A 20,068-nucleotide genomic window follows, 5' to 3' on the forward strand; every position below is an offset into this window, starting at 1 on the left:
GACGAGGCTGGTCTCGAACTCACAGAGATCCGACTGCCTCTGCCTCCCAAGTGCTGGGATTAAAGGCGTGCGCCATCACTGCCCAGCGATAGTACAGCTTTTGACTCCACCAAATACTCATTAAAGGAGGGAAAGGGTATCAGGTTCTTGTGAATATCTTCATTTCAGTGAGGGAAGGACTTTCTGAAGGGCCTGCCTCTGCAGCTGGGCTTTGGAATGAGAAGGGGCTAGGACTTTTGTCTTTCTTTCTTTCTTTCTTTCTTTCTTTCTTTCTTTCTTTCTTTCTTTCTTTTGTTTTGTTTTGTTTTTGTTTTTTGTTTTCGAGACAGGGTTTCTCGGTAGCTTTGGAGCCTGTCCTGGAACTAGCTCTTGTAGACCAGGCTGGCCTTGAACTCACAGAGATCCACCTGTCTCTGCCTCCCGAGTGCTGGGATTAAAGGCGTGCGCCCAGCTGACTTTTGTGTTTCTGTGGAAAGATCGGAGCCTGGAGTTGTCCTTTCCTTGAAGAAGTAGCTCGCTAAGTTTCCAGGTCACCCTTGTAGGTCAAAACAACTTGAGTCTTTGCTGCGCTGCTTGAGCTAGAAGAGACTTTTGTCCGGTCCTGACAGGGTCTTTAGGTTGCTGTCCTTGTCGTTGCCCTCACTGTATCTGTGAGAAGGTGGAAGCTTTCGGTCAGAGTGCGATATGAATCTGGGTCTTTCTACCTCCTAATTTTCCTTTGCCAGCCATTAACCATACCTGTGGCTATTTTGCGTTTGAGTTTGGAGTAGAACACCCTATTATGACATTTTCTCCTCCACTGACACATTACAACTGTGCTCTACTTTGCAGACCTGGAGGGGTTCAAAGGAGAGGATTATTGGACTCCTGCTCCAACCAACACTGCCCTTCTTGGGGAGTCTGTGATGAGATGACCTAAGGTGGTGATTCACCGGCTTTTGGGGCCGAGAGAACAGCCAAGATGTTGCTCACCTGACCTCTCACTAACTGTGTGTGTTGGGGTGGGGAGGAGGCGCCTATTATCTAATTGGTTTATCAGTGAAATGGAGTTCTATTGTAATGATTTAGATATTTGCTCACTGAGAAGCCTTATGCGAGGTTAGCATGCTACAGCTTCCGATTTAAAGATTTCCACAAGGAAATCAGTATCCTACTAGGTCAGGACGGAAAGACCAGAAACCCATATCCAGGACCCATGCCAAGCTGGGCCCTCTTGTCTATCCCCAGGCCCTTTGCTCCCCATCACACTGTGAACACTGAAAACCCAGGACAGAGAGAAGACTCCAGTGTCTTCAGTGTAGCTTCTGCTTCGGACAAATGCTCAGTCTTCTAGCCCAGTGTGGGCATGGAGAGTCAATGGAGACATGAACAAGTTCATGAAGAGATCCCAGGACTGAGAGGAGAGTCAGCCCATGTGTCCCTCCCCAGGACTCCCATCTGGGCTCCTTGTGCTCTTTCCTCCCCACCCTTCCCTTTTCAAAGAAGTGCAGGACACCAGAGGTACCAAAAAGGCAAACTGGACTTTATTATAAAGTTGGCTACAAAGTCACCGCAGCACCACGAGGTGGCCACCTGGGCAAGCCCAGGCAGTCTGGCGCCGGGTGAGTCCTGCACCAGGTACACGCACTCGTGCAAGCACACGTGTGACGGCAGATCTGCCTTCCTCCATCGGAAAGGAATGTAGCGTCTCTTCGCGCCCCCCACCCCAGGCGCGGGGCGCAAAAGTCACAGGAAGGGCCGCCAGGGCGGCAGAGTCCGTCGGAATTGAAATCCCGTTACTGCTTTGTAGAGAATTCTACGTGGGTGTCAAGAGCCCCTCAGGGCACAGGCTAGCCCCTGGTGGGCCATGCCTTTCCCCCACCAAAACCCAGAGGTGGTTTGGCCTCTAGGAGTGGAGAACTGGCCCAGACCCATGGGACAGCGCGGTGGGGAAGTGAGACTCCCCCATTCTCCGCTTGAAATCCATTCAAGGAAGCTCACTACGAGTGAATACAGATTGAAATGGAAACTGGGATTGCTCGAAGTCCCTTGATTTTAAAAAGTTGCTCCCTCCCTTGCCCTCCCCCCTCCCCCTAAGTCCTTCAGGGCCTGGAGAATCAGATATATCCCCCTCTGGCCCCCAGAATCCCCCCAACAGTCCTGGGGGGGTGGAGAGCGGCTCCACGTCTTGATGACAATATGCCATACTTGACGACGTTAAGTCACAGACTTATTCAAAACGTTGGTTCCCCTCCACTTCCATCTGGAGAGAGAGAGAGAGAGAGAGAGAGAGAGAGAGAGAGAGAGAGAGATAGATTAGTCAAGCCTATTAGGAAAAAGGGTCCTTGAAGGACTCGGGCTGTGTACAATGTTGATATACATTCTGGGCTTCAAAGGAATCTGCCAAATGAGGGAATGATCTCCAGAGTCGGCAGATAGGGGCAATAGGGACAGACGGAAGGGAGCTGTGGCTGCAGCTTTAGACAGCACAGGGCTACTGGGATGGCTTGGCACGGTCCTTTCTTTCCCCAGCTTCCATCAGCTGTTGCTCTGCATCCCCTTTAGAGGAAGCATTAGCTCTCATCAATTTTTCTATAACTTAAACAAAGGCTCTTTAACTCTAGGGCCTTGATTATTTTTGTCTAGAAAATAGGGGTGGTGACCAGTCTAGGTCCCTCACAAACTTTCATTCTTTACCTAAGGATAATCCATCACTTTATCCCATATCACCTCCTATGGCCCGCCAGGTCTACTAATCCTTCTTATAGAGATTTGCATTGTCTTTGCTCTCACTGTCCACCTCAGTGGTAGATGATATTGTCCACTTAATAAAACCGAGGATCAGAGAGTGGGGACTGATTCATCTAATCTGCCCAACATCTGACTGGAAGGACAGGGACAGGTGCTCTTGGACATGAGACTGGACTCACCTTCATGGAAGCTGTCTTGAACTTGGCTCTGGAGTTGATGCAACTCATCAGCAAACCCTTCGTAGGGGAATGTTGAGACACTTGTCTCAAAGGCGGTTTCATAGGTGGCCAAGTCCTCCAGGAAGCTGTGGTCTTCTGGGGACAGGTTGTTGCAAGGTGACAGGGCCCCTCCTGGGACCTCTGTCTCAGGATCCCCTGAGCCCCATTCCCCATTGGGGTCTGGGGTAGAGAGATCCATGAAGATGTCTTCCACTGGCGTCTCTTCCAGGAATAAATTGTCAGGGTCAACCAGGAAGTCCAGCTCCTGGCATTTCCAGGGCTTCAGATCCAGGCTAAGCACAGGGGGTCCAGCCCCTGACAGGGACAAGTTGGGGTTCAGGGGCTCCAGTCCTCCGAGTGACTCCAGCCCCCCGGTGCCAGCCTCAGCTGAAAAGGGTCTGTCCATGCCCTGAGCCAATTGGCTGATCTGCTGGATGAGACGATCTATCTCATTTTGCTCTTTCTCAGAGTACTGAAAGAAACTTTGCTTGACTGGAGAGGCCTCGGGTGTGAGCAGGCCTTCAGGCACCAGGGGAACATCCACAGAGAGGGGACCCCGGAGCTGAGCTAGGGCCAGGAGTGTGCAGTCCCCATTACCAGGGCTGCTAGGACTTGGGGGCAACTTCTCATAGAGAAAACTGCATCCCTCCTGGGTGAAGTAAGTCTTGGTAGGGTTGGGGCTCAGTTGCTCTGGGAAGGTTTGGCTGGGACTGTTCAGGTGTGCTTGGAATGCGGTGCTGGGAGGAGTCAGCTGCTCATGGGTGGGACTCCCCAGAGGTTCTGGGAATGTGGCAGTGCTGGGAAGTAGCTGGTCTGGGAAGGTAGAAGTACATGGAGCCAATTGGTCTTCATAACTTCTGACTGAGGTTTCATTCAACTGTCCTTGTAGTGAACTGGTCAGTGGGTCTGGGAAGGTTGCACTGCTGGGTGTCAACTGGTCAGAGAAAGTCACGGTGCTTGGCGTCAGCTGTTCTTGAAGAGAGCTGGATGGAGTGGGCAGGTGAGTCTGGAATGGTTCGTGGAGACTGAAGAGGAAAGCACAGCCCCCTGGCTGATGGGGCGTGTAAGGTGGAGTACACACCAAATCTTTGCTTAGCTCTGCTTGGAGAGAAGGCTCAGGCCTCGGAGGGAATGGCAGGTAACTGAAGTCCAGCTCTTTGGAGGGTTGGGGAAGCTCTTCTGCTGTTGAGATCACACCTAGCTCAGGCGCCCTGGGGAAGGTAGTGCTTCTGGAGCGTCCCAGAGCTGGCATAAAGAGTGGGTTAGAACACTGCTCCTGGGAGAAGACATTCTCAGGGAATGAGGGTAGGATGGCTGGGGTTCCTAGGACATATGCAGCCTGGGTGTCTTCAGAGTTTAGCTGCTGGCGGAGGCTCCAGGCTTCCGTGTCACTGGAGAGGAAAGAAGCAGAGGCTTGTAAGGCTTTGCTGTCCATTATCAGAGTCGTTTTCTGAGTTACATTCTCTCCATGCTGATCTCAGCTCCTCCTCCCCTCTCCACTGTCCTGTATCTTACACCTTACCTGATAGGGTAGTTATTGGCAGTAATAGGGCCTTCTGGACCTTCTGAGTACAGCATGCAGTAAATCCATGCCCAGCCTCCGTGCTTGGCTTCAAGTCTCACTACCATTTCTGCCTGGATATCTCCATTTTCAGCCACTGAGGAGAAAGAGAGATACAGGGTTAGCAAGCCCATCAAGTAGCACCACTGACACACCCACCTCTCTCACCTCTACACTGGATTGAGGGAAGTGTGAATTTTCTCTCTTACTACCCTGACCTGCACCTCTAGGCTGCCCACCTTGACCTTAGCGATGCTTCTTAGCTGTGTCCTATGTTACTTTGACTTCTCACCCCAAAATTGACTCTCTAGTCTTCAAAATTGCAGGGCTCAGTGTCTCCTCAACGTCAATGTGGAGCACAGCCCTTCCTGGCCTATGTCCCATGCCTTCTCCCAGCTTCCTGTGTTATCCACAGTCTCTCAGGACACTCACACAGGCGGTAGTGTTGAGAAGAAGCGTGGGCCAGGTCCTCAGGGTGTAGCAGTCCATACCATGACTTACAGAGCAGTTCGCTGCGCTCAAAGCCCAGGTAGATTAGGACACTGGGAAGGTGGAAAGGGTGAGGTCAGCTTTCTGTTTTTCTTACTTGATGCATGCACTTCACTCCCTCCCAGGTTCTCTGCCCACTTAAGTCCCATCCTCCCTGTCCTGAATCTAAGGTCAAGAGTCTAAGGTGCCCTTCTTTCTGCCCTCCCTTCTTACTGGAGCTTGAACCTCTGGGCTTACCTTTCAGAGATGTCCAGTAGGGCTAGGTCCTTAGCATGCCGGCTCTGGAACATGGCCAGGAAGAGTGAAGCAGGACCAGGGCCAGGGCCAGGGCCAGGGCCAGGGCGGGGTCTTGGCTCCAGTGGGGCACAGAAAGCTGTGAACACGGGGTTTCCTGCCCAGTAGGCTCCAGGTGGGTGAGCGTGGAATCGACCTCGAATAAGCACCAGTTTGTTGCCTGCACTCTGGCGCCGGAGGGACTTGGAGGTGTTGAATCGGCAACGGAAAAGACGATCTAGGTGAGCAAAAAGAAAAACTGACTAAGAGAGTGGGCACCAGAGGAAAAGTAGATGGTTGGCACAGGGAGGCAGAGGGGTGGGCTGGAGAGTGGAGAAGAAGCCCGTACCAGCATCCAGAGCAGAGGGCATGGTGAGCTGCTGGCGAACAGTGAGATGGTCAGCAGGGTCAATGATGTCGTAGATACTGTCACCCTGGGCAACCAGGTCCACCTAGAAGAATGAAAAAAGAGGTGATCGTTAGTGAAGGCAGTAAGAGCCAATCTGTGACCAATAGCTTTTCTCAGGGCAGAATACCCCCTCACACCTCCAGGAACTCTCAGTTTCTTGGTAAGGGAAAGCTCATTTTATCCCACATATGCCACAACCCGAGATGCAAAGACTTTCAGTACTCACCATAGAATGGCCCAGATGCTCGCTCACACTTTCAGAAAGGTATAGCAATTTCCCCTCAGCTGTGAACACAAGCAGAAATCCAGGTAGTGCTGCCACGATGTCTTCAAGCTCTTGAGCTGAGAGAAGCCCCGTGGGGCCAGCCAGAGGAGTGCCTGTAGGGTGAAAAGATCTGGTGAGTCAGGGTAAGACTCGGGTACAAAACAGAAATGAGGAGGGTATCATCTGAGTTGCAGAGAAAACAGGAAATTCTTGCAGCAGAACTAGCTCTGCAAACACCTGTTGACCCTATGCTTGTGGTTTTTGGCCAAGAAACCTGTTGCTCAAACTATCTAGCCAGGGAGCCCTCAGACTTTCGAGCCCCGCGGGAACCTCCGCAGCACTGAGCGATCAGCACTGTGGACAGAGCTCCCCCGAAGGGATTGAAGTTCAGCACCGCGGACAGCACTCCTCAGAAAAAGACTGACGTTTTAAGTACCGCGGACAGCGGCGGGTGGGCGGGCTGGTTTCAGAACCTCGGACAGCACCCCAGAGCGGAGAAAGACCCTCTAAGCATGTCCTAGATCAAGCTGCTCTCCCCAGACTTCGCCTTTGCAGGCTTTTCCTGCAGCTTGCCAGGCTTCCTTCCGTCCACTCTCCGGATTCCTGAAGTGCCTCTGAGGCAATGGGAACCTAGACCATTCTATTTTAGCTCTCCATATTCCACAAATCTGGCTAGAACCATCATCGGTCAGGCTAGTTTAGACAGAGCTCAGGAGAAAAAGTAGGAAGTCTGGAGTCCCCTCAAGTCCCTTCTCTCCACAGTCTTCCACTACGCTGTCCTAGACAAGCGGCAATTTCAGCGCGTTCCCTCAGCTCCTACATCCCTGGTCCCTGTTAGCTATAGTCTCTGGTAGCCCAAGCTTGCTCACCTCCAGCAAAGAAGACACCCTTGCGAGTGTAGATGCAGGCAAGACTCATAATGTGCAGGTAGGACAGCCGGACCTTGTCCGCTTCAGCCAACGGCAGCAGTTCCTTGAGGTTCCGGATCTCGGCGTTGATCTGGTCGCGGCGCGCCTTGGAGGCGCCCTTGGTGGATCGGTACATGACTGCCGGCTGTGGAGCTCCGGCTCCGGTTCCCGAACACCTGCGATCCTGTCCTGATGCACCGGAGGCTTCTTCCTTGCTTCCCGGTCTTTCGCTCAGGCTCTCGCTCGCTCCACTCCTGGGCTCCGCTCGGCAGCGCTGCCCCCCTCGCCTGCCTCGATCCGCCTTATATAGCTCCTGGCAGGCGTGGGGGGCTCGTTTTAGAGACGGGGGGGGGGAGCGGGAGGCGGGAGGCTGGGCTAAAGCAAGCTGCAGCGGGAGCCACTGGCTGGGGAGGGGGGGCGCTCCTCCTCCCTCCTGGCTTCCTACGTCATCTTGTGACGTCGAACAGGAGAGGGAGGGGGCGGAGGAGGGGGGGGAGAAGAAGGCTGCGGAGGGGGCCGGCTGGCTAGATCTGTGCAGAGTCAGGCAGGGAGTGCAGGGACCCAAAATTCCTATTGTATTCTATTGGGAGGAGGGATAGAGCACGGATTAGGGTGGTCTGAAGACCTTGGCAAGAGAGTTTGTAGAAGGCCAAGGACGGGCTGATACCAACATTGAGTTTTCTAAGGAGGCAAAGGATAGGGAGGGGAAGGGTCTTCTGCGAATTTGCCCCTATTTGCCAGGCAAAGGTCAAAGTCACATGAGAAACTTTCCTTGGCTTTGGGGAAGGGGTTAGGTCACATCTGGGGGTCTTTTCTAGGGCCTATTCAATCTGAAAGCCCTTAGCACTTTCAAATAAATAATCCCCTCCTCCCCACCAAGCCCTGGCCTGGGGGTCTAAATCTCTAGGATAGAGTGGATTGGTGGTCCTGAGGGGAAGAGACCAGCTGAATTCGGCCTTGACCATATAACCCGGGCAGCACAGGAAGACAAACATCACCTCTGTGATCTGCAGTGATTCTTCATTCCTTTATCAGTTAACCTTAGCCATCTGTGGGGGAAACTGAGGCAAGGACCCAGGGCCTGGTGAGGATCTGGGTCTGCATTTGGGCCTCCCCGCACCCTCTCCAGCTTGCCAGCCCCCAAGGCGAGCTGTTCCCCCGCCCTCTTGCAAGCCCCAGTCTCTCCGGCGGGCTGGGGGCGGGGGCGGGGCTGGGGGAATCCCAGCTCCATATTAGGACAGGAATCCTCCGGCGGCTGCGGCTGCGGCGACGGCGGGCGGGGCCTAGCGGCCTCCGCACTGCTCGGGAGAGCTCCCCCCACCGCTTCAGCGGGGAAGAGGGGAAGGCAGCCAAGAAACCAGGGTCTGCTGGGCCTTCCGTGACTACTGCACCTACCCAAGACCCTTATTTTCTGCCAAGCTCCCCTTCCCTTCTCCCTCCGGTTCTTGCTCCATTTTTAGCGCCAAGATTCCTCATTCTGTCTTTCCACTTCTCTCTCTCTCTCTCTCTCTCTCTCTCTCTCTCTCTCTCTCTCTCTCTCTTTCTCTCTGAGTGTGTGTCTGCCCCTGCGTGCATGTACGTGTATGTGTGTGTGCGTGTATGTGTGCTTGTGTTTGTGTGTGTGTGTTTCCTTTTTTGCCCCCTTCCTCCATTGAATGTTGGGCAGTCTGTCTTGGCTTTGAGGACTTCCCAAGCTCCTGAAAACTGCACCTTTGATTAAATTATCTGTCTTTGTCCAGCTTATCTCCATAGGGTGTCCTTCCTAGTCACTGTATACAATTGCTCTCTACACAGGGAATGGGCGCCCTTTCTTATCCCTCAGCCTCATGAAGGAGAAAGCAATGGTCTATGGAAACTTTTTGCCTGAAATCTCATTTAGAGTAAGCACATGTAAAAACACTTTTAGGGCCAGTAAAAAGAAGACCAATTTAAAAAGTTGAGGGAGAGAGACAGTCCTGGCTGTAGAAAGTCACAGAGATAGAGATAAATTTTGACACCAAAGAGAAAAGTTCGTGGTCAAGGAAACCACCATTCCTCTTGGTAGGGGTGGTAGCAAGAGAAGCCATGTGAGGAGAAGGAGTGTTGGAAGAGGATGCCGGCAGGAATGGGGCTACCGTTTAATGGTAGAGCAAACGTCTAGCTTTTTGAATTCACGAGGCTTGAATTCAATCCCCAGTGATGCCAAAGGCAGTGGGGGGAGGAGGAGAAGGAAGAAGTACATGGTTGTAGAGACCCTATCCTGATGTTTTGTACCATTTTGATAGAGACTGAAAACATCCACTTAAACCATCATGTGGCAAGTGGATTTGCTTGTTTCTCAGTACTGAGGATGGGACCAGGGCTTTGTGCATGCTGGACAAGCATTCTATTACTGAGGCTCATCCCTAGCCTTTCTTCCTCACAGACAGATGTTTTAAGCCTTGGCTAGGAGACATTCTTGGTATCTAAGTTGTGTCTCTCTCCGGGGTCCAGCTAGTCTTCCTCCCAAGCAGTTCGAGCAGCCCGGCTGTGATAGCGTCCGGATGGTGGCTACTGTCCGTGGTGCTGAATATTGCCTTGCCAATCAGATTGGCCACGGCCTGCCTGTTAAATCAAAGCAGAGGTGGGCCTCAGGATAGACCAGGGTGGCAGGACGCAGCTGTCATCCTCTTTCCTGAAAATATATACGGGCTTTTCACAGGGATGGGGGGGGGGTCAAGACTCCTGGGCTCTAGGAAATAGTTAAACTAAGAGAGTTAGGCTCAAGGGAAGAACCCTTGGGTTTTTCAGGAGAATGGACTAGGGATAAAGAACTTTGGAATGGGAGAAGGGGCTAGAAAGGAACGAGGGAGGGGTGGAGGAGGGATCATCCTAGTTTGACTACTCTGATTCAAGTTGAGAAGCTCTGTGTGCCCCCAATGTCTCCTCTCCCTAGGCCAGCTCCCTCTCCTCTTGCCTCCCACCTCCATGAAACTATTTTTAACTGTGCAGAACCAAAAATAGCCTGGCAGCCGCTTCAGGCCGTGGGAGAAGAGCTATTTATATCACCAGTGACGGTTCTGAAATAGCAGGCAGGAGGAGGGGGCGGCTGGCACGCTAGAGAGCTCCTGGCCGCTGCTAAAAATACTGTCAGTGTGAGTCATCCTGGCCTGGCTGAGTCACCCCACTCTCTCCCCCCCCAAGCGGCAGGCAGCAGCAGCAGCAGAACAGAATTGGAAATCTGAGATGGGGGAGGCATCACAGTCTTTGGTTATGGGAAAGTGGGCAAGGAGTGAGTTGGGAAAGGGGCTTTGGGGTCTCTCTCTCTCTCTCTCTCTCTCTCTCTCTCTCTCTCTCTCTCTGTGTGTGTGTGTAGAAGGAAAAGGTGGGGGTGTATAAGAGACTCCCAACACTCACTGGGTGAGCATGCAGCATTTGCAGCTCTGCTCTCCTGCAATAGGATGCTTGAGCAATTGAAGGAGAGATGTGTGTGTATGTTGTGTGTGTGTGTATGTTGTGTGTGTGTGTGTGTACTTGACTGAAGCTGTGTTGCATGTTTTGTGTCTGCATCCAAGCCTGTCTGTCTGAACACACTTGTCTATCTGCATCCATGTATCTGTTTGCATGTGTTTTGTAGCTGGGGTCTGCATCCTTGCATGTCTACACATTTGCCGGTACCTGCATTTGCATTTTTTAATCTGTGTTTTTCTAAGTCTCTACCTTCCTGTGTTGCATGCAGTTTTGTATTTTGTGCTTACATTTACTTGTTTTGCAGCTCTCTGTGTGTCTGTGTCCATATCTGAGTTGGCCTTGGGCCTTTTCTCACAGAATTAGATGGTTTGCATAGACTGCGTGCTTCCTGAGACCCTTTGCAGCTTCCCTTGCCCACTCTGATACCATGTTTTGTTGTTTTGCATCATCTACCTTTGCCCATCTAACTCTCAGCCTCTAATCATGTGCAAAGGCCTCTCTGCTGCATGCAGTCTCTGCAGTGGAGAAAAACAACTTCATAGGAACACTCCCCTTCCTCTGGAACCATCCCGAATCTTCTCTGGCCTGCAGGAGTACATGGTTTTTCATCACTCCATATTTGGGGAGCGGAGAGAAGGACTTTCTTTAGTTCTAAAAAAAATTGCTGGTGTGGGCACAGGCATGTGTAGCACGCACATACACACAGAGACACACACACAACTGAGAGAATGAGAGAGAAAAAAATATCAAGGTCCCTTCTTTACTGAGCAGAGCTCGCATCTGTTGCCATGGAAACCCACCCACTCCTTCCCCGAAAAATCACCAAGAAGAGGTGATGGCATCGAGAAGGGATTGGCTGATTCCTTTCTTTCTTTTTTCCGAAAAAGGCCTTTTTATAGCAAGAACAAGCCATGAGATTCCTTGCCCCCTGTCTTGCACAGCTTCACTGGGACCCTAGAGGGACATCACCCCTCAACCCCTATTAGAGAATAAGTGGTATCTTTTTCAGAGATTTTCCAAGAGGAAGACCTCCTGAGGAGTTGGAAGGTGGGTGGAGGATTTGGTTCTTCAGAATATCATGGAGACTCCTGGCTGCTTTTTTCTCAAAAATTAGAGCGAGGATGTTGACAGAGGACTGTCAGTGTGCGTGTGGTGTTTGTCTGCACAAGTGTGTCTATGAGGAAGGGAAGGGGAGATGAAGGGAAGGGAAGAGAGAGAATGAAAAAATGAATGAATCACTTGCTAGGGCTTCAGAGAGGAAAAGGTGCCGAGGAATGTGGCATTCAGAGATCATGTGAGCAGAGAGGAGAACAAGATGACAGCATAAACTGAATGATGCAATGAATGGCCGCAAGCTCCCTTCATGGAAGCTCCAGGGAAGCTGGGACTAGAGCTGGCCAGGAGAACTCAGAAGCTTACTGCTCCTGACTGGAGGGCCAGCCTGGCTCTCAGCAGCCTCCTGCAAAGCCTGGCCACCAGCCACTGCAGCCATGTTGCTCTCTCAAGTGAACTCCAGCACCCTGCCAAATGGCTGGATGGTAGAGAAGAAGAGAGATTCCTTGTTTCCTCCTTGGCTTGGCTTGCTCCAGAAATGGTGTCACCGAGGACTGTAAAGCAGACCAAGAATCTGACTCTATCGAAAGATGCATCTCCATCCTAGAAGGCTATCACCACCCTTAGCAAGCAAGGATGTGGCCTGTATGGTAGACTTAAAAGCTGCCGCGTAAGGGATGGAGGAACTTGCTCTGTTCTCTTAGACACTTTCTTCTTCATTTACTTACCTATCATGGCAGGGACATACAGGTGTCATGGTGTGCATGTGTGGAGGTCAGAGGATAACTTGCAGGAGTCAGTTCACTTCATCACATGACCTGGGTGGGGATCAAACCCAGGTCATCAAGCTTGCCAGCAAGGGCCTTAGCCTTCCGAGCCATTCTATCCACCCCCCTTAGACACTTTTTCAGGACTAATATGATTAGCATTATTGTGTTCATTATATAGTTGGTGAAGTGAAGACCATAAATGGATAATGACAAAGTCACACAGCAAAGTGCAGGCAATGCTATGCTTTAAGCTTCCCCCCCCCCACTGAAATTTATTCTCTTGCCACATCGAACAAAAGTGGGGGCTATAGATTATGGCCCCAAATAAAGTCTGGTCCACTGCTTATTTCTACAAACAACGTGCTACTAGGACAGATCCAAATCTATTAGTTTACTTATGAATGATGCCCATCTTCATACAGCGACAGAATTATGTAAATGCAGAAGGGACCAGACACAGACAAGCCAAAATGTCTACTACCTGACTCTTGACAGAAAAGGCTTGCCATCCTTAGAGCAGAGACAAGGAAGCAGCTCTGTCCCAGCCCTCCCCCGTCACTGTCTCTCTCTGTAAAGATCTCTGGTCTCAGAACAAACCGCGCTGTCACTTCATCTCTCTTTCTTAAGAACCTGGGAAGTCCTTACTAATGTCTAGAGACCATGAATGCATGGTCTCTCCCATACAGAAGAGATTCTGCAAACCCCACTGACAGCATGAATTCCAGCTGGCAGTGAAGAGGCAGCTTACCCCACCCATCCCTAGTCTCTTTGGGACTGCATTTTGGGAAGATTTTGATGTTTCATAGGGAGGTTAAGTTGTTATCAGGAAGACCAATTTTTCTTTTTTCTTTCTTTTTTTTTTTTTTTTTTGGTTTTTAGAGACAGGGTTTCTCTGTAGCTTTGGTGCCAATTTTTCTTATAAGGAAAGATGAGCATACTATGAGATATCAGGCTTCCTGCTGTCTCTAATCTGACTCAATGGCAGAACACGCACCTTCCCAGAGAGGGCGATCAACTTGCTCAGGGTCACACAGCCAGAATGAGATGAACTCAAAACTAAAACCCATGTTTCTCTGTTTCCACATTCTTTCTGTTTTCTTTTTAAAATCTAGGTTTTCTTATATCATTCTTTGGAACTGGTGGACCTGCAATCCCATAAATGTTTTCCAGAAGGTTCTCTGGCAGTGCTCAATCCTGTGGTCATGGTGCACCGCCTATCCGATGGAACGCTAGCCCTCAAGTAGAGCTGGCTTGTGAAGCATCGAACTGGCTTCAGCTGCACCCCTATGGGCTGTTTTCCTTCTCCTCCAGCCTTTTCATTGTGAGATCACCCCCTCAATCCTACTTGCTCATAGAAGCACTTAGAACGTTTTATCTATTTATGGTTATGAAATCAACAAATCTCATGTGAAGAGGGTACATGCTGGTACCCACGCATGGAAACGGTCAGAGCCAGGGAAGTGGGCTGGACAGAGGTGAGGGATAAGGAGGGATAGAGAAGGTAGGAGTGGGGAGCCTAGAGCCTGGATGGGAAAACTGTTAAGGTGTCTGGGCAAGGCTTGTGGACAGGACTGATGGAGGGGGCTTTCTCCAAGGAGGGGAGAAAAATTAATTCACGGGACACACTTTAAAAATTCAGACTAGGCACCCCACTGCCTCAGTGGCCTGACCCCAGCCCTCTAGATCTGCGGGCCTCACATACTGTCTGTGATCTTCCTCAGCAAGCGAACTCCTCCCTGCCCCAGTGGTTTTCTGGTGATGACTACCACACCCCTGCTGCTCTCACAGCTCCACCAGTACCTCTTCCTTACTGCATATATTCTAGCCCAGCCTCAAATCCATTATATAGCAGAGGCTGACCTTGAACTTCTGCTCCTCCTGCCTCCACCTCCCAATGCTAGAATTACGGGTGTGCACCTGTTTTGTTGCTTGTTCCTTGTCTACTACCCCATCTCCTGCCATAGGACTGGGCAGGAATCAGGGACAAAGTGGGTGGACGCGATGCTCACTACATGGCCAGCCTCTGTGGTGGATGCTGGCAGTGGGGGAGACATGAGCCTGGCTTTAACATCATGAAGCCTCCACGCTGGTAAGAAGATAATGCTAGCAAGTCATATGAATGAGAGACTGTCATAGAAGAAGCATGTGGGGTTCTTGGGCTGAAACATAAGGGACAACCAAGCCTAGGGAGTTGGCAGTGGGCTCCCTAGGGAGGTGTGTTTGAGCTATGTTGTTGGGAGTCAAGTGGCCAACTGACTGGTTGTGCTGGGCGGGTGGAGCAGGGTGGAATGAACTGGAGCATGGTCCTGAGGCTTTAGAAGGTGTGGTGGGTCCTAGTGGTAGAAGCTAACAAGTGCATCAGTTAGGTGGACACAGGCAGTGCTGTAGGGGAGCTGGCTCCCCACTTTAACCCACAGCTGTGGCTGCAGGAGCTGTGCTGGGAACAGGCCTGAGATGAGGTGACCGAGGTGCAGCCTTTAGCCACCATGGCTGTCAGAAAGTGTGAGGAGCAACCCAGACTCCTCCCAGGCTGTGCTCTGGTGACCTAGTCTCCGTCCTGCCCTTCCCTCTTTTCTAGCTATGGGCAGCTTCTGGCATCCTGTTCTCTGCAGCCCGTGGGCACACGTGAGCCCCTTGCCTCTCTCTACACCTGACTCTCATTATCCTCATTATCTCGGCTCAGCTATCACCGCAGAAAGTCTTCCCTATCAGGCCAGAGCTCCAGCTCTAGGTTCCCTGATATCTGTGCTTCTGTCACCAGTCATGACAGAGGCAATTTTGACTTTGTCCTATTGATGAGTTGGTCACTGTCTTCCCTGGCCTCTACTGGAGCCCCCTGGGTAGGAGTGGTTTTCTTTGTCCACCATCAGCTTGGAGCAAAGTACCCCTGTATATTTGTAAAAAACAAACAAACAGAAAAAAAACTAGGGGCTGGAGAGATGGCTCCGCAGTTAGAAGCCCTGACTACTCTTCCAGAGGACTCAGGTTCAATTCCCAGCACCCAGCTCACAACTGTCTGAAACTCCAGTTCCAGGGGACCTGACACTCTCATATAGACACACATGCAGGCAAAACACCTGCACATAAAATAAAAATAAGTGAGTTATTTTTAAAATTCTAAAATACAGAAAGAATTGAGATACTTTTCTTGGTGACCAGAAGACTGAAAGGGGTTGAGGGGCCAGCAAGAAATGGAGCTTGCTGCTGAGACTAAGAACCTGAATTCAATCCCCAGGGCCAGCATGGTGGTAAGAGAGAACTGACTCCCACAATCCCCAGGGCCAGCATGGTGGTAAGAGAGAACTGGCTCCCACACACTGTCCTCTGACCTCCACACACAGACTATGGTGCACACAAAATAAACAAAAATGTGACTGAAAAGATAACAAGAGGAGTTTGAACAGAGAGAATTTTCACGTAGAGGCAGGAAGACAGCCAAGGCAGGAGAGACCAGAGGGTGGGGACTGGAGGGAGGCTTGGACCGAGTCTTGCCTCTATTGTGACAATGGCAGGCATTACTATTTCATGCATCAGTGTCAAACTGAGATGTGAGGGCAATAAAACTTGTGTTAAGGCCTTGATACAAGAACTAGGTGAGGCAAAGGCAGGCAGATCTCTATGAGTTTGAAGACAGCCTGGTCTACATAGCAAGTTCCAGGACAGCCAAAGGTACACAGAGGAGCCCTGTCTCAAAACAAAACAAACAAATAGAAAAGAACAAGGTGAACTACCTAGTCAAAGCACTCAGAACAAGGCCATAGGTGTGGAAGGAACGGAGCAGGGATAGGTGTAGAATGGGAGTGACCATTATCTTAAGGAGAATATAATTTGGAATAAGACCATATAGAAGTGGCTCAGCTAGGTTTATGGCCATGTGTGTTTCCTGCATCCTTGGTCTATGAATGATGGATGGAGGCATGCAGGGTAGGGGCTGGAATATCTCCAAAGAAAAGGATAAAGATATCAGTGGAGTCCTGAGGAAACTGGGGGATACAGCAACTGATCCTGAGGGTTTGGATTCAGACCCCTTTCTGTGTATCAGTGGGGCATCCTCATCTCCCTCAAGAGCAGAATGGAGCATCCAGGTCAGTACCAATGTATTCCTCAAGAGTTAACAACTGAAATCCTTGGCCGTCTTTCTAGAAGACAGCCTGACCATGTTCTTACCCAGTTTAAATTCCAGCTCCTGTTTCCCTTACCCCAAAGCTCCCTGTGACTGATGCCTCCTCTCTCTGTTCTACCCAGGTTTGCAGGCCATCGCAGACCCCAGCTTTATGTTCCTGTGTAACATCACCTGAGTGTTCCCACTGACGTGGAGTTTACAGGTGCATCAAGTGCCCAGACCTTATGTGCCTGGTGTGGGGATCAGCTCATAGAACAGACGCCATGTGTAGGCTTCTCCTGAGCACGCAGAGGAGGCATTTTCAGAGAACATCCCAATAGGCCTGGGCCAGAGGCAGAAGGAAAACCCTAGGAGCAACCAACAAGAGACTCTGAGAGCAGAGATCTAGGGACACCCCCACCCCTGCAAATGCTGCAACCACAGTTGGCTGAACCACAGCAAGAAGCAGAGAAGCAGCCGTTCTGGTCTGTTGCTGGAGAAGCTTCTGGAACTAGGGAAGGATGAGCACTGTGTGGGTGAGGAGGGGACACCAGGAAGCTGCGGAGGAAAGGACCATCTGGTGAAGGGGAAAGCTCCTGAATGGCCCAGCCCTGGCTGAGAATTCCTCTGCCAAGGATTCAGAGATCTGAGACTAAGAGGAAGTGAGTTTAGCCTCAGTGCCAGCAGACTGTTTGAGGCAGAGGAAGAGCCCCAGGCAGAAGGATCAGGAGACAAAGATTCTAGCCCTAACTGCCACCAACCCACTGGGGGCACCATGCAAGCCCCTTCTCCTCTCTGGGCCTCCGTTTCCCTATATGAAGTGAAAGGTTACCAGTACATTTAGCCTTAGAGTATTACCCCCCCCCATCTGTCCTCCTGAGTGTCTCTGTATCCTGGCCCCACTTGGCTCAGCACCTCTCAGGCTTTGGAATGGCAATACTGCACGGTGAAACCCAGTTTAGGTGGGGATGAGCCCATGTGCCCGGTGCTAGGGTCTGAAAGAGCCTGAAGTCTCCAGAGGACCATGCTTCTCAGATCTGGGTGAGCAGAGTCACCTGAGGTCCCTGAACACCAAGCCTGTATGGACTTGGGGAAATAAATACTTCCTAAGGCTGTAGCTCAAGGGAAAGCAAGTGGTTCATTGGTTTATCCCTCATTAGATCCAACCCAACCAAGGCCATTCTTACAGGTCTGTACCTACTTCATTAGGGGACTCACCATTAGAGGAGTCCGATGTGGTCCAAAATGCACAAAACAGACCCCTGCTTATCCTGAGGGCGGCCTGCCCAGCCTGCGCCTGAAGTAGCTACTGTCTCTGCTTCCTTAACTTCAGTCTTGTGGAAGGAAAAAGATCCTCTCTGCCTGGTCCCTCAGGCAGTCATAGATGGACCCCACAGTCTAGCCCAAACACCCACTTTAAGAGACTCTCAGAGGCCCAATGGAAGAGGGCACTCCTTTGAGGTCATCTCTCTTGGGTGAGTGAAGGCAGGTGTAGGATGAAGTAGCCCAAGAGCCACAGGCACAGTTGGAGACAGTAGATCCTGAAACATATCTTTGGCTCACATAGAGCAGTGACCTTGTATGTCAATCAAAGACTGGCCTCTGGAGTCAGGAGCCAGTGTTCTGGGTTCTAATCTCAGCAACAAATATACTGCCTTGCCTTGTGGCCTTGGCAAATGACGTCTCTTTGAAGACTGCCTCGGTTTACCCCTTTGTGCATTGTAGGCTTGGCCCTAGCAATGAGTGCCCCTTGGAAGCACCATTCAAGGTTCCAGGGGTAGGTGCTACACCCAGAACCACTAATGTTGATCTAGATCAGATCCACTCTGGCTCCCCAATCCTGGTCCAGGATGGAGACCTGCAGATGTCTGGTTGTACATCTCTAGATGGCCAAGTATATCATGGTGTCCTCTGTCAGGTGTCATCACGACTGGGCAGAGGGTCCAAGGGGCTGCATCCACATGGCTCTGAGGATTCCTGCCAGTGTCCAGCAGGCCACATTTCCATCCAGAAGCCACGTGGCATTTGCAGGCAGTCTAGGAGAGGTTTGACTCCAGAATGTTCCAGAGAGCTGGTGGGTTGCAAGAAGTCTTCAATGGAAGCAGGCAGCATCCTGGCCATGGAGTCCACGGGGTCCGGAGGTTTGTCCAGAAAGGCCACTGGTCCAGAAAATCCACCTAAGATCTGGAGTTGCTGGGGAAGAAGAGACAGCTGGTACGGAGGCGGAGTTGCCTAGCCCTTGTCTGGGTGCAGGGCAAGGGAGAGAGGAACAAAATGTATCAGTAGTCTGCAGGGTTAAGAAATATGGGGTTTTCCCGTGCAGGAAGCCAGGCTCCCTGGTCTCGGGCCTATGTCCCCCAGAAACTAGTCATGTGACTCTGGTCAATCACTACTCTTCTCTGTGCCTCAGTTTGCCTTTCAGTTTAGGAAGAGGGCCGAGTTTTCCTGGTATCCCAATCTACTTCAAGCCATGGCCCAGGAATAAAAGACTTAAACAGGGGCTGAAAGGAGGCCCGAGGGCCGCGAGGTCCTCACCTGGCGTTGTCCCTCTTGTGGCCTTGTCTGTAGGATCTCCAAGCACGGATAGGCCTGGCATCTTGTTTCCTTCCAAGGTTTCTATAAGAGTCTCACCTCTTGGGGGCAGAGGATGAGGGGGTAAGGGCAAGACCTCCTCTCTCCAAGGTTGAAACGTCCCCCCAAAGGTGGAGGGCATTAAGATAAGAATGGGGTGGGGCGATGGCTCCGGGGGGCTTTCAAGGCCTGCCAGGACTCCGCCGCTCAGGGGCGGGGGCATCTCCTGAGCTCTGGCGAAGCCGCCACTCTGCCAGTTGCCTTAAAAAGGCGCCAGCGCGCGCGCATCAGCAGAAGGGCTGCGGCTCTCTTCCAAAATAGGCAAGAACTGGGAGGCCGCGAGAGATGAGCTGCGAGGAGTGCAGACGTCACGCAGGGCCTCCCTCCTCCCAGCCACCCCCCTCCGTCTGCATCACGTTGCCATGGCAACGGAGTGCCGCGGTAACAGATGAATGAGTTTCAGCAAGCAGAAGAGCCCACAGAGACGCGCCCTCCCTCCGCGTATCAGCTAACAGGGATGCAGAGAGAAGGGATGCAGGCGCAAGCAGAAGGAAAGAGTGCCAGGGCCCACTCATCCCCCACTGATCCTACTGTGTCCCAGAGGCCCAGGGGCTATTATGCCTAAGCATCTCTGACCTTATGGTTCAGGGCTCCTCTGTACCCAGGGTTTCCCCTTCCCTATTCAATTAATTCTCAGATTCCCGAACTCTGCGGAAAACCTGACAACTTGTGCCTTAGCGCCACTGCATGGCGATTCATGAAGCTGCGGCAAGTGTTTGTGGCTGGAGTTTCTTCCGTCTATGTCGCCCTCTAGCGTTGGCGAGAGAGAAAACCTAGGCGTACTGGGCAATTCAATGAAGGACGCTGTGAGGGGATTCATAGGTAACGTCAGATAATACGATGGTAGGCATCCTTCCGTACTTCTTCATTTCATTCTCAAATCATCTCTCTGCTGCAGATTACTATTGCTGTTACCTTTTTCAGGGGATAAAAATCGAGGTTGAGAGAATCTTTGAGAACTTTGCCCAAGAATCTACATACAGCATCAAAGGATGGTGTCTTCAGAACTCAAACAGCATAAAAAAGTTCCTGTGACCCTCTTACTTTCTCATGGACGGCTCTTGACCAGCTTCACATGTTCTTGGGATAAGCAAGATGGGACGCCTTAAAATCATTCTCGCTTCACAGATAAGATTGGGAGAAGTGGCCGGGCAGTGGTGGCGCACGCCTGTAATCCCAGCACTCGGGAGGCAGAGGCAGGCGGATCTCTGTGAGTTCGAGGCCAGCCTG

General features: G+C 51.3%; 1 protein-coding gene across 3 annotated transcripts; it reads right to left on the minus strand.

The window, feature by feature from the left end:
- Window positions 1–2,088: 2,088 nt before the first annotated feature.
- Npas4 (neuronal PAS domain protein 4) lies at window positions 2,089–19,051 on the minus strand. 3 transcript variants are annotated; one of them, XM_026781341.1, is made up of 10 exons: window positions 18,743–19,051; window positions 17,426–18,450; window positions 6,815–7,914; window positions 5,907–6,058; window positions 5,621–5,723; window positions 5,236–5,509; window positions 4,942–5,051; window positions 4,471–4,606; window positions 2,910–4,339; window positions 2,089–2,242 (listed from the first exon to the last, which is right to left on the minus strand). In XM_026781341.1, exons 3-10 carry the CDS (start codon window positions 6,987–6,989, stop codon window positions 2,214–2,216), a joined length of 2,409 nt encoding a protein of 802 aa, XP_026637142.1. In that variant the 5' UTR covers window positions 6,990–7,914; window positions 17,426–18,450; window positions 18,743–19,051; the 3' UTR covers window positions 2,089–2,213. The 3 variants fall into 3 exon arrangements, with proteins under 3 accessions (XP_026637142.1, XP_026637143.1, XP_005351758.1); XM_026781342.1 differs by lacking the exon at window positions 18,743–19,051 and having other exon boundaries at window positions 17,426–18,726; XM_005351701.2 differs by lacking the exons at window positions 17,426–18,450; window positions 18,743–19,051 and having other exon boundaries at window positions 6,815–8,387.
- Between the last annotated feature and the right edge of the window lie 1,017 nt (window positions 19,052–20,068).

Source organism: Microtus ochrogaster, chromosome 8 (genome assembly GCF_000317375.1).
Source record: "Microtus ochrogaster isolate Prairie Vole_2 chromosome 8, MicOch1.0, whole genome shotgun sequence".
In the NCBI taxonomy this organism is placed as follows: Eukaryota; Metazoa; Chordata; class Mammalia; order Rodentia; family Cricetidae; genus Microtus; species Microtus ochrogaster.